General features: G+C 52.2%; 1 protein-coding gene across 1 annotated transcript; it reads left to right on the top strand.

Moving 5' to 3' along the window:
- The first annotated feature begins 1290 nt into the window (after positions 1-1290).
- Optc (opticin) lies at positions 1291-9870 on the top strand. Its single transcript, XM_059280754.1, has 7 exons — positions 1291-1541; positions 2661-2796; positions 4288-4446; positions 5185-5387; positions 7763-7858; positions 8224-8427; positions 9667-9870. Exons 1-6 carry the CDS (start codon positions 1317-1319, stop codon positions 8401-8403), a joined length of 999 nt encoding a protein of 332 aa, XP_059136737.1. The 5' UTR covers positions 1291-1316; the 3' UTR covers positions 8404-8427; positions 9667-9870.
- Positions 9871-13608: the final 3738 nt, after the last annotated feature.

Here is a 13608-nt window from a genome sequence, read left to right on the forward strand (position 1 = left end):
AATTGCTTTCAAGAGCATTAGTTTGGTTTGGTTTGGGGGTAAGGAACAAAGAGATACCACCTTTTACTACCGCTGGGGACTTACCCTGAGTCCCACTGAAATTAAGAAGTTACCTGTGCAGCTGGCTTTAGGAGGACTGTGTGGTCACATACTGGCGTAAATGGTACAGGCACTTCAGGACCCACAGCACACAGGGTCCTCCACCTGTCTGCACAGATGTGAGTAAAGTGCACAGACGCTTGTGCTCATATGCACATCATGTGCTCGAAGTTACCCATGTGCACACACATGTACATGGATATGTCCATAGCTAGCTGCCAAGCTTTCCTGATGGGAAAGCACTCCCACAACCACACACAGACTCTCTGGTTTAAATATGTTTCTAAAAAGTTACATTTCTAAGTCTATTTTATGAGCTAATGTCCTTCTTTTACATTGTATGTCAAATTATAAGACTTGTCTCTAAATTAACTGGTTGCTCCTAAAATGGGCTGGGCCTTATTCATTTCTACACCTCCAAAGGCAAGTCCAGAGACTGCAACTCAGCAAATACCCCATAAATGTTTAAATGATACATGAATGAGTGAGTGATCTTAGAGTCACCACAAGTAGGGCTAGGGAGAGGACTCATTGAGTAGCGAGCTTGCCTAACATGCATGAAGCTCTGGGCTTGGTACCCAGCATCTCATACACCAGGCATGATGGTGCACACCTGTAATCCCAGCACATGGGAAGTGGAGGCAGGAAGGTCAGAAGTTCAAGGTCCTTCTCCACTACATAGCAAATTGGAGGCCAATCTAGGGTACATGAGACCCTATCACAAAACCAAAAACAAAAGGAAACAAAAATCTTTTTAGTGTGGTTTCTCTAAAGCTAATTTTTTTGGTGAAGAGTTTTGTTCTGAATATGCGGTTGTTTGCTAGAGAATATCTGTGCAAATGCACAAGTGTGTCCAGTGTGCACGTGAGTGGACAGGGGACTTTTGTGAGCACGTCTGTGGTGAGATGAGTGAGCCAGCCTGCGGAAGCTGCCTGTGGGAGCCTGAGTGACTGATCCCCACACTGTGAGCTGCAGTGAGTGATGGCTAAAGATGCCTCCAGACACAGCCCGGTCTTTAAGGAGCCTTGGTGTAAGATGAAGATGCTGAGTAAGCTTGTGTGGTGGAGGGCAAGAGTGAGCAAGCATGCCAGTCGGAGGTTGGGTAACTTTGGGCCGTTCCCACAAAGCACTAGAGCGCTCAGATCCCGGCCCTTCTACCACCTGCCCACAGGATGGACATCAACGGGATGTACACTCCTTTCCTCCCCCAGAACCCCATGAGGCTCCTGGCTTTCCTGAGTCTGCTGACCCTGGTGCTGCATGAGGCTGGAACAGCTTCCCTCCCAGGGGGGAGGAAAAGAGAAGAGCATGGCCCTGAGGAAGGAGACACTTACGAATTTCTGCATGCGGGGAACTATGACCTGAGCCTAGAGGACTATGGTGAAGTCATTGACCTGAGCAGCTATGAGGAACCTGCTGACTATGGGGACCAGATCTCTGAGGTGAAAGGACACAGCTGACTTGGATTAGGCGCCAGCTCCCTTTCCACCTGCCCTATAAGACAAGTCTCTCAAGCCTTCAACTCTTTCTTCATATAATGCAAACTCGTGTGTGTGTGTGTGTGTGTGTGTGTGTGTGTGTGTGTTGTGTTCATTAATATGTGTGCACATGTTCAAGGAAGCCAAAGGACAGACAGCCTTAGCTGTTGCTCCTCTGGAGCTGTCCATCTTCTAAGACAGGATCTCTCTCTCACTGGTCCGGAGCCTGTCAAGTAAGCTGGGCTGGCTGGCCAGCAAGTCTCCCCAGCACTGAGATTGTGAGCATTAATCACAGATCTGGAAACAAACAAACAAGGGTTCAGGGGGATCAAATTCACGACCTCATCTTGCAAATGAAGCACTTTCCAACAGGGCTAGCTTCCCAGGCATGAGGTACAAACTCTTATCCCTCCTTAGGAGCTTGTCACTCACATACTACAAAAGAGGACACTAACATCCTCCATTGTCTTAGTCCATGCGGCACAGTTGGCAGGTCCCCTCCCAGAAGGGGACCTCATACATGCCTCCCATGTGCTCAAATCAGACCATGAGCCATGCCGTGGGGTGACGATCAGCTGTGTCTTCATGTTCTCCCTAAAAAGGGGGAAATGCTAGCTTGTCAGTTCATAGTCTGTCTTCCAGTCTGAAGTTCTCCCCAGCTCCCCTGTCCTCTGCAAGGACTGACCTGTGCAGCATGGCATGTGAGCCCAGAAGCCTCCGCCCATTGTGATGTGACCAGGGTTGGGGTAGAGAAAAGAGTTAGGGCCGACCTGAACAATGCAGAGAGGCCAGGAGTGAGTACCAGCCTGGATGACCCAGAGATCCAGACATCAGCTCTGTGTTGGGACCTTCTGGGCACTTGACCCTCACCCTCTCCTCTCACGATCGCAGTTTCCTTATTGGTATATGGAAGATGCTAGATGTCATGCTCTCCAAGATCCCTTCCTTGCTCGCTCTTTCTGTTCCCTCTCCCTCCTCTTATTCCACATGTTTGAACTTGGTCACTGATGTTTCCAGAGGCCACAGTTATGTCCTTCTCAGGCACAGACTGACCTTATGGTATGCTTTGTGCTGTGTCTCCAGGCTAAATTAGACAGCCAGACTCTTCCCACAAGAACTAGTCCCTCCCAGAGCACTATGGTTCCAAAGACGCCATCATCAAACCTCACAGTGACCAGGCCTACCACCACGGGCCTACCGAACGCCCAGGGCAGTCATGGTAAGTGCATGCAATCAGACACAGTACACGTAGATCACAGACCAAGCAACCTCAAGCTAGCACCAGGCAGTTCTGAAGTGGGGTATGGCGAGGGCTAAGGCCAAGGAGTCCTGGGTCTGGATTAGCCTCTGCCAGCAGGAAAAGAAGGGCAGGTTGCCATGGTAAAAACAAGCACCACCACCATAAGGGGAGTGGCTGGCTGTCCCTGATACTTTTGCATAAATATTATGCACAAATTGAGTGGGATGCAAAGCAAGCAAGAACTCCTACACCCTATCAGAGCCACCCTACCTTAATTAACAGCATCACTTGGGGAGCAGTTTGAGTGGTAATTAGATTAGAGATGATTAAAAGCCCGGAAAGGAGAATAAATAACGGTGGCTGTCGCTTGGCATGGGAGCTAACGAAGCGGTGACGCCAACTTCGGCATCGGATTCACCTTTGTTAGCCGCCTTCCCCCAGTGCCTTCCTGGGGACTGGGGCACGGCATCCCTGCCTGCTGGGCATCGAAACTGGGACACAGGAGGAACACAGCTTATTCTGGACTCGCTGGCATTTAGTGTCTTGTTCTCCTCTCGGGTGCATGCCAGCATGGACCTGCGGTACTGAGATCAGCTGAGGTGTTCCATGGGGAGTCTACAAACTCTCACAGCCGCAGCCTCAGACTTGAAGAGGCCGTGAAGGGTCTCAGCTGGACCTGCCTTTCTCAGCCTTGGGAGAAGGGCACAGGACCTCTGTCCCCCGCCCCTGCTGACCCCTCCTGCGGCTTCATCTCTGGACTGTGAACTTTCTTCCAGTGCCTTCTGGATACAAGCCTCCCTCTCAGTAATCTCTGTGACTTGTGATAGCAAGTGACACTAACGTTGTTCAGCTGTCTGAATTTCTCGACCACTCTGTGCAGAGAGAGCACCAGGGGCGGAGAGCAGGGGAGGGATGTTTCCCACTGGAAAAGCAGGATGCTGATGACACATCCCAAGAGGAAATGGATGCCAGGCAGCCGCTGTCCACTCCACTTCGACTCTGCTGTGCTTCCTGGAGCCACATACAACATGACCAATTCCTCTTCCTAAGGCAATGGCAGCAGCCATTGGCTATTCCATATAATTCTGGCTTTTTCCCCCATCTGCTCTGTACCTTTTAGCACTAAAGAAGGGTCCTTCAGAAAAGAGACAGACAGAGGTCCTAGAATAGCCACATTACCTCAGGAGAACCTACAGAGGATCAGGGTCTAATGAAAGCACCAACGGGACTTGCCCTGGGTGGTAGTGAGGTAAGTCCTCTTATAGGCCAGGGCTGAGTGGCAGGCTGAGATCAACGATGAGTATTGTCTGGGTGCATTGTGCTGGGTGATTCTAAGCAAAAACCCATGAGTAATCTGAAAGCCACAGATACTCATAGCTTGGGCATCCACGGAAGCAAAAGCCACTGGCCACGGAGGCTGAAGGGAGTCTGACCAGAGGTGTCCCTCTGCTCTGTCTTCTGCCTGGCCAGGCCTGCCTACCTGCCTGGTCTGTGTGTGCCTTGGCTCTTCCGTGTACTGTGACGATGCAGACCTCGAGAACATTCCTCCCCTTCCCCGGATGACCACCTACCTGTATGCTCGCTTCAACCACATCAGCCACATCCGGGCCGGAGACTTCAAAGGACTGAGTGAGTTCTGCTTCGAGAAAAGGCGATGGTAGGGCAGAGGGGGACTGCCAGGACACAGACATGAGCTCACAGGCTGTCAAAGGGACAGACGCCCCAATCCTTCTAAATCCTTAAGAGTCTAAAGTGGTGGCAGTAGCCAGTTCTTCTCATGCGGGATCTGGGGCATGGGAACGGAAGGGATGCTCAAGGCAACATTTCCTGAATGTTCCAGAAACTGCCCCTGTTAGGCTCTGGCCTGGACCCCCTTAAACCTCTCCTCTCTGTGGTCCTGATGCTCTTCAAAGGGATGTTTGCTGTTTCTTTGTTTTGCTACTTCATGCCATAGTCCCTGCTCGAGCGGGGAGGCCTGGGCTTGCCTGCAGCTCCTACCTTGCGTTGCTGGTGTCCTTTCGGGTCCTCAGTGTCTTCTGTGTAAACTGAGTTGTGAAGGGGCGGGGTGTGAATGCAGGGGTTCCTGAACTTGTTAGTTCTTGTCTTGAGGCGGGGGTGGGGCTCTTTTAAGGTAGGTAACTACCACAGAACCGAAGCCCTGGGGAAAGCTGTTGAGGAATGTCATCGTTTTTGAAGGAGAGCTGATTTAGCCTTGTTGCTTGTGGTTTAGACCTGATGCAGGAGGTGAGCTGGTTAGAACTCCCTTGAGAAGGATGGAGGAAGGCATGGAGGGCAAGCATGTCCCACGGGGTCCCCCAGAGATGCGTGTTCCAGACCCACCCTTTGTTCTCTCCCAACATCCTTCAGCAAAGCTGAAAAGGATTGACCTCTCTAGCAACTCCATCTCCTCCATCCACAATGACGCCTTCCGCCTGCTGCCTGCCCTGCAGGATCTGATCCTCCCCGAGAACCAGCTGGCGGCTCTGCCTGTGCTGCCCAGTGGCCTTGAGTTCCTGGACATCCGCCTGAACAGGCTGCAGAGCTCAGGGATACAACCTGAGGCCTTCGTGGTGAGTCAGGACCTCAGTCTTCCACACAACACCCACCCTACCCATGTACCCTGACCTCACAGCAATTCATGCTCAAGCCTGATCTGGGGCCTCGGAATCAAGTCCTATGTTTTCCCCCTTTCCTATTCATGGCTTACTGAACATTTTTCTTCAGAAAAGGGTGTTTTACATCGTGCCATCATGGTAGCCTCTGTAGCCTGTGTCAATGGGAAACATGGTGCCGTCAGGCCTCAGGATCCTGCTAGTGGGGACAAAACACAGGAAGCCAATACCAGCAACTCTCGCATGCCTCTGTGAGGATACCACTGTAGTGTGGGCCTTTTTCTACACATCTGCTCCACTGGCTTTCTTTGTATCACACCTGCTCACCCCAGACTGCTCACCCCAGACCTGCTCACCCCAGACCTGCTCACCCCAGACCTGCTCACCCCAGACCTGCTTCACCCCAGACCTGCTCACCCCAGACCTGCTCACCCCAGACTGTTCACCCCAGACCTGCTCACCCCAGACCTGCTCACCCCAGAATCTGCCTTTGAAAACTCCAGTTTGTCTGTGGTGCTGACCCTGACTCTAACTTCTACATATCATCCTAATGGTTTTGAAATCTTCCACCAAGTAACTGGTCACTGTTCTGGAGACGCAATCTAATGGATTACTGGCCAGATTCGATGGAAAGAGTTAAGGTATTTGACACAAATATGGTCCTGTGGGGCTGCCCAAGGAACAGGCTGGCAAGAGCCCAGGATGCCTTCCACTGAGACAAGGAGAGAGTCCCAAGACTGACACCTCCCAGCATGCCGGCTGCGGAACTGGGAAGGGCTTTCAAAGACCGGTTGCTCATGTGCAGCCTCTCTGTCTCTGCCCAGCACAGTCCAACCACACGACCACATTTCTATCAGTTCTGGACTACAGGCACAGTGGAGGCCCCCTAAGATTGAGTCATCTAGGAACTTCATAGCCCTCTTGGTTTGTGTAAGTGATTTCACGATGACACGTTTCTCAGAACGCATCCCTGTCCTTAAGCAGTGCTCGATTGGGGAAGGCTCCCTTTTGCAAACCAAGTCATATGTAGAGACATCAAATAAAGTAAAACTGGCAGTATCCATATAGCCGCTTGCATCTATCCTATTATATATATTATATTATATATGACATATATTCATAGACAAGAGTCTTGTTGTCTCCCTCCCTCAGCTCCTGAGTACTGGAAAGAACAATGGTGCATCCCCATGCTCACCAAGAGCCAGGTGCTTGCTCTGTGGCTACTCTTATTCACAAACTTCTTCCCCCTCCCAGTATGCTGTGTATTGTGGGCCTCCAGAGGGTACAGAGGACGGTATCCATGCCTCTGGCGGGTGGGATGCAGACCCTGCAGATGTTAGTTTCTCAGCTGTGCAGGAAGTGCTGGGATTGTCTGTACAGGGAGGTCCCTGGCTGTCCCAGCCCTCAGAAACAGCCTGACTGTTTCCATATTAGGAGGTGCTTCTCTGCCCTCACTCAGGCCTATTTTCTTGGTCCAGAAAAGGCAGGGGCTTTGGAGCCAAAGGACCTGAGCTCACTGAGTGAGTCACCTCCGCTCTCGTCCCCTCGGCTGCAGAACGAGGGTGATAATGCCCACTTGCCACAGTTGCTGCAGGATTGAAACAGCCGGTGCACAGATCACAGGATGATCCAATGCAGGTAGCGGCTGCTCCCTTAACAGTAGCTTATGCCGCACTGTTCTCTGAGCCCCCTGCAGGCTGATCTCTTCCTGTCTGATCAGGCTCTCCCTGATTCTGTCAATGTTTATTTGCTCACATGCTCCATGTGCTGTGTGCCTCGGGTTCAGTTCCGCCACGCTGGCATCCTCCGAGCACGCTCCCCATAGCCACTCTGAGCGGAGCATTTGGGAGACTTTTCGCTGGTGAGAGCAGTTGAGACTGAGCTGAAATGTGCCCTGGTCCTTCCTTCTACCTGTTCCTGCCTTCATCGACTCCTCACAGCCAGCACTAACAGCTCCTTTACGCTCCCCAGCTGCCAGCACTCAGTGACAGCAGCCTTGTTTTGCTGAACATCCAAATGGAGGTAGTATCTGTGAGCTCCTTAAAGAGCCAGCGTCCTTAGCGGGGCTTGGTGGTGCGTGCACACAGGACTCCGAAGGATGAAGTAGGAGGGCCACAAGATGGAGGCCAGCCTGGGCTATATAGAGAGTTCTAGGCCAGCCTGAGGTAGAGAGTAAGATTCTGGAGAGGGAGGGGAGACAGCGAGGCCCGGAGACATACAGAGAGAGACAGACAGACAGAGACAACCCCACCCCACGGGTGGGACCAACGTGACAGTGGCCTCCTGGGGCACCTCCTCATGGCCCGTCAGTCTCCTTCACTTGTGTCCCGCAGGCCCTGGAGAAGCTTCAGTTTCTCTACCTGGCAGACAACCTGCTGGACTCCATCCCTGGGCCTTTGCCCCTGAGCTTGCGCTCCCTGCACCTGCAGGTGAGGAGCCTTGACAGACCAAGGCTGTGAGTAGGGTGGGAGGCAGGTGGCAGGGGAGTTCCGGGCAGTGAGGACAAGCACGGTCCGTACAAACCATGTTCCCCACTCCTTTTTAAAGCAGTTCCTTCCCTTACATGTCAGTATGCCACCTGCTTCTGTATCCTCATTTCACCAACCTCCTGTCCCTTCTCGTCCCCTTAGGGCCTCCTGCCTGCTTCTCCCATCTCTTCTAATTTCTTCCCCCCTCTCTCTTCATGCTCCACAAGCGTCCTCTTCTCCTCCCCTGTACGGCCTCAGCTCTACCTGCTTCCGATTCTCCAGCTGCACGGGAGGCTGTGTGCTTCAGTGTCTGCTGTTCCTTCCAGAATAACAGGATCGAGACCATGGGAAGGGACGCCTTCTGTGACACCGGGGATCACGGGGATCACAGACACGAGCGCCGGCGGCTAGAGGACATCCGCCTGGACGGGAACCCCATCAATCTGAGCCTTTTCCCAGAGGCCTATTTCTGCCTGCCAAGGCTCCCTGTGGGCCGCTTCACCTAGATGCCAGCGGCGCTCTCGTCCCAGGTACACTGCTCCGAGACTCACTGGGGGAGCGCTGGCTCCCTTGCCTAAAGGCTGATCTGTACACACACACACACACACACACACACACACACATACACACACACACATACACACACACACACACAGAGAGAGAGAGAGAGAGAGAGAGAGAGAGAGAGAGAGAAAGACAGAGAGAGAGACAGAGAAACAGAGATGCACAGAGAGACAGACAGACAGACAGAGAAACAGAGAGAGAGAGACAGAGAAACAGAGATGCACAGAGAGAGAGAGAGAGAGAGAGAGAGAGAGAGAGAGAGAGATCACCTCCAGCCACCGAATTTGCATTTCTCCCTTCTCTTTCCTTACACCTTATGGTTCCTGACTCAGAGAACAGCCGCAGCAGAGGTCTTTTCCACACCCTCCATACCTGTCTTCCCACACAGAATTCCAGGAGAACCATGAAAAAGAAAGAGGAGGAAGAGGAGGCGGCAGAGGGGCAGAGCAGGGCGTAAAGGGGAGGGTGGGAGAGAAGAAACCTCGGTGCTGGAGCCTCGTCTTAACTGGCTGGTAGGCTGACAAGATTGATAATTACGTTTTCCAGAATTTTGCAGTTCAGTTGTTAAACACGGCCATTATGAAAAATTAAATTATATAACCTCACAGTTAAATATATTATACTGAAAACAGCCGGGACGAACACTCACACTTCGTCACTTCCCAGTGACTTTACCCTATGTTGAAGTTATTTATGTCCACGGTAGCTTCATGGTAGACATTCCAGATAATGGAGTGCTACAGGCAATCTTCCCAACTCTTGGGGTGACATTGTGTTGGGAGTTTGAAGCTGGCCATAGTGGGATATTTACACCATGGAAATCTATGAATGTTGTAAATCAGGTGTGTGTGTGTGTGTGTGTGTGTGAGAGAGAGAGAGAGAGAGAGAGAGAGAGAGAGAGAGAGAGAGAGAGAGAGAGAGAGAGAGAGAGAGATACAAACACAGAAAGACAGAGACACAGAGAGACAGACAGAATATGTGTCTCTGTGTGAGTGTATGTGTGAGAATTGTATGTGTGCGTCTGTGTATGTCTGTGTGTCTGCATGTGTATGTGTATGTGTTGAGATCTAGCTGTTAAAAACTTACCGGCACACCACTGAGGACAACGAACTATGTTTAAAACTAGTCCTCCGTGACCCTACACTACCCAGTGGCCGCCGAGTACAGTCCCTGTGGTACAGTCCTTCGTTTCTTGCTTTTCCTAGGTTCTCCTGCTCCAGTTGGAGGGAACCATCCCCAGGGAGGGAAAACTAACCTGCAAGCCCTGTGGCTGGGGCTCCCCTCTTCCCTGGCTCTGCCTCACCCTCCTGGTTTCTGGCCATTGATTTCCGTCCTTTCTAGTTGCTCCAGCATGTGCAGCCAGCAGAGGGCAGCCTTGTGCAAAGATAAATAAATAAATAGAGCAATTACCTCCAGACTTTGGGGCCTGGGTGGGGCCTGGGTGGGGCTCGGGGTGCTGAGAGAATGAAAAGGCAGCTGTCCTCAGCCAACTTCTTTGAGAGAGGGAAGAGACAGAACGAATCTTCCCGTGCTACCTTTGTATTTTGGTTGATGTTGTTTTGTTTTGTTTTAAGGACAGTCGTGTTAATGGCCCTAATTTTGTCATCCTCCTGCCTCAGCCTCCTCACTTCTGGGATTACAAGCATGTACCACCATGTCCTGCTACCATGGTTTTTATAAGGGGTGGGGGAGGGGGGTGATGGACGGTACTGGGCCCCAGATATTGCCTCCCAGGTGTTGGCTGAGGCAGGCAAGGCCTTGGCTTGCTCGGTAGGATTTTGGTGCCACGCCTATCCGCTGTGTGGTGTGCCTGAGACTGTTCCTGGTGATAAGATAGGTGGGTGTGCAACAGGAACTTCTCTTTCCTCATGGAACTTAAGATCTAGCCCAGAGAGCTAATCATCGCTCAGTCAACTACGCTGTTCAACTCAGACATGTTCCAAAGGGAGCTGGAGAATGGGACAGGAGCTGGTAAGAGGGGACACATCTCAGTGTCTGGGAGACCTCTTCGCAGGACTAGCATTTAAGCTGAAACCGGAGATGATTGAGTGGGAACCAACCAAGCCATGCATTGCCAAGGTCCCTCCCGGGTGGTGTCTGAGTCTGAAGGGACAGCTGTTTATAGGGGTCCACGGGGGAGGGGAGCCATTCATCTGCCCTCCCCCACCCCTGGGTAGCACCTCATCTGTTCACCACAAACCTGTGTGCAGGCATGTCAGGGCTGATTATTCCCATTCTTCAGATGAAGAACTTGAGTCCTGAAGAAGATAAATCGATTGCCCGTCTCTCATGTTTACTGAAGTTTGGACCAAGACTCTTCATACTGGCTCTAGGAGGGCAAGGGGGAGTCTTGGAGAGGCTGAGAGGTGTCCTTGTATCCTAGCTGAGGCTCCTGTCTTCTCTCCTAGAGACCTAGGTCCCAGCACACCTCATCCAGGGGAGGTCTGGAGGGCAGAGGTCCAAGAGCTCCTAGAGACGCTAAAACTCTCCCTGGTTCCCAAGGAGTCTGCTACAGCAGATCTCCCCAGCCACCCCCTTCTCTCTGCCTCCGATTGTGTGTGTTTCTGTCTCTTTTGTATATGTTCCTTTGTGCACATGTATGGGTGGGTATGGCTATATACATGTATGTGTGGGTACTCAGGAAGCTCAGAAAACGATGTCTGATATCTCCCTTAATCGTCCTCCTCCGTATTTGTTGAGGTAGTGTCCCTCACTGAACTTGGACCTCACCAGTTTGATTAGACAGGCTGGCCAGTGAGCCCCGGGGATATTTCTGTTGCCCCCACACCACCCCAGCGCTAGGAATACAGGTCCATGCCCCACTGCTACACCCAGCCTTTTAAAACTGATTTGTAGCGATGGCTATTTTGTCTACATGTATGTCTGTGCACCATGGGTGAGCTCAGTGCCCGTGGAGGCCAGAAAAGGATGTCGGATTCCCTGGGACTGGAGTTACAGACAGTTGTGAGCTGCCTGCCATGTGGGTTCTGGGAATCAAACCCAAGTCCTCTTGAAGAACAGCCAGTGCTCTCAACCGCTGAGCCGTCTCTCCAGCCTGAGCTGCTTTCCCCCCCCACCCCCCCCACCCCCGCCGAGAGTGTTGGGATATGAACTCAGGTCTTCAGGCTTATGCAGCCCTCTCACCCCTGGGCTTCTTTTGTGTACCCCCAAGCACCCTCCCTCTACCAGTCCTACACCAGTCCACATCCCATATCCCCCTCCCTTTACTGTATTTGAAAAGACTTCGGTATCTAACAACTGACGTTTCAAGATCCCTAGCTGTAAGAAGCCCTGCATTGAAGGGACCCACTAATAACTGATATTTGTATACATAACAGAGCATATATAATGTTTCCCAGAACTAGGGCTCCTGGGTGCTGAAGCCACGTCACACCTAGGTGCCTACACACCTGTGATGAACTTGTACTGACGGAAAATCCTCTAGGCAACGTTCTCCTATAAGAGGAGGAGGCCGGCAACTACTGGGCTCTGGAGTTTGCTACTTGGTGTCATGGACACTTTAGATGAGCAGTTCACTTATTTAATCCCAAAGTAGTGCTAGGAAGCACATGTCCTCACGGCAGATGTGGAAACCGGCCTCTAAAAAATGTAGCCCACATTCAAACCACAAAAGAAGTGGTTTGTCCAAGCAAATCTCAAACCCAGGTCCATCTACTCAGGGTCCCAGCTCTTACTTCACACTCTTGGGCAGACGTTGTGGTCAAGTGCAGGTCAAGGAGGCAATCTGTTTTCGCTGAGGCCATCCTGTGCACTGGATAGGATCTCCCCAAGGCCACACCTCTGCAACTGTCTCCTGGCTAATCCCCGGTTTTGGCTGGGAAGCTCAGAAAACAAAAGGAATGCCCTTATTGGCTCACTGAAGACATTTTGAACAGAGCATCTGTCCCTCTGCTGCAGAGAAGGTTGCAGAGATCAGCTTGCTCCCAGCAGCTGTTGCCTCTCGGTCTTACGTGAAATAGCCAGGCTGGCATTGCTCAGGACCAGAAGGAGTTGGGTTGGACCGTGGAAGGGCAAACGGAGAGCATCTCTCCAGCCAGAGTGACACCCCACCCCACCCCTCCTGTCAAATGGTAACACCGTGAGAATGGTCAGGAGGACCGGGGCCAGACAGCCATGAGGGAACAAAGGAGGGGTCCTTAATGTCCCTACAGGCATGGCAACCAGCCCAGATGCCTCATAGCCCACACCAGAGAGTAATCTACCTACCTGACTCCCAGGGTAAGCCCCGACTGAACTCCATCTGACCCTGGCAAAGGCCCGTCCTTGCCCCTCGGGGGGGCGGGTGTGTGTGTGTGTGTGTGTGTGTGTGTGTGTGTGTGTGTGTGTCTAACTTCAGGAAAAAAATCACCTTTGTCAGCTCTATAAATATGGAGGAAGGAGGCAGAGGGGAAGAGGCGGGGCCTCTCCTTCCTCAATGAAGGTGAGCTTTAGCGACCTCCTCTTCCTCCTGAGCCACCCTGTCCTCAACTCCGTAGCCCTCTTTTCCCCAAATCTCACCCTTGGGGCCCAGGCCAGGGGAGGAAGGGAGTGGGGAGAGGCTGCCAGGGGCTAGAGCCAACTTGAGCTGAGGAGGCCGGGAGGGTTCCTCCCTGACCTCGCCTGTACTTCCTTCCTGCTTCCCTTTCCTTTAGGCCTTCTCCCCTGTGAATCATTCAGGCTGCAGATGTGAACTCTGTGCAGTTCTTTCACATGTGGGCTCTAACCCCGCGGTCTGACTCCGCGAGGGATGAACCGACATTCCCACTTTCCACAGCCATGTGCTGAGCGGAGGGAAAGCTGACAAACAGCGCTGGGTTTCTGAAAACAAGATGGGAAACCGGGCTTGATGGTCCACGCCTGCCATCCCAGCTCTCGGGAGGAAGATTGAGAGTTCAAAGCCAGCGTGCTGTTAATGCCAGCACTGTGTGGGGTTGGGGGAGGAGGCAGGTGGGTCTCTGTGAGTTCCAAGCCAGCCTGGTCTACGAGCAAGTTCCAGGCCAACCAAAGCTACATAGGGAGACCCTGCTACAGAGAGGGAGGGCAGATATACAGAGACACAGAGACAGAGGAAGAAGAGTTCAAGGTCATCTTGGGCTACAGAGTGAGTTTGAGGCCAGCCTGAGCTGCATGAAAGGCAGTCTCAAAAA

This window comes from Peromyscus eremicus, chromosome 15, assembly GCF_949786415.1.
Source record: "Peromyscus eremicus chromosome 15, PerEre_H2_v1, whole genome shotgun sequence".
Taxonomy (NCBI): domain Eukaryota; kingdom Metazoa; phylum Chordata; class Mammalia; order Rodentia; family Cricetidae; genus Peromyscus; species Peromyscus eremicus.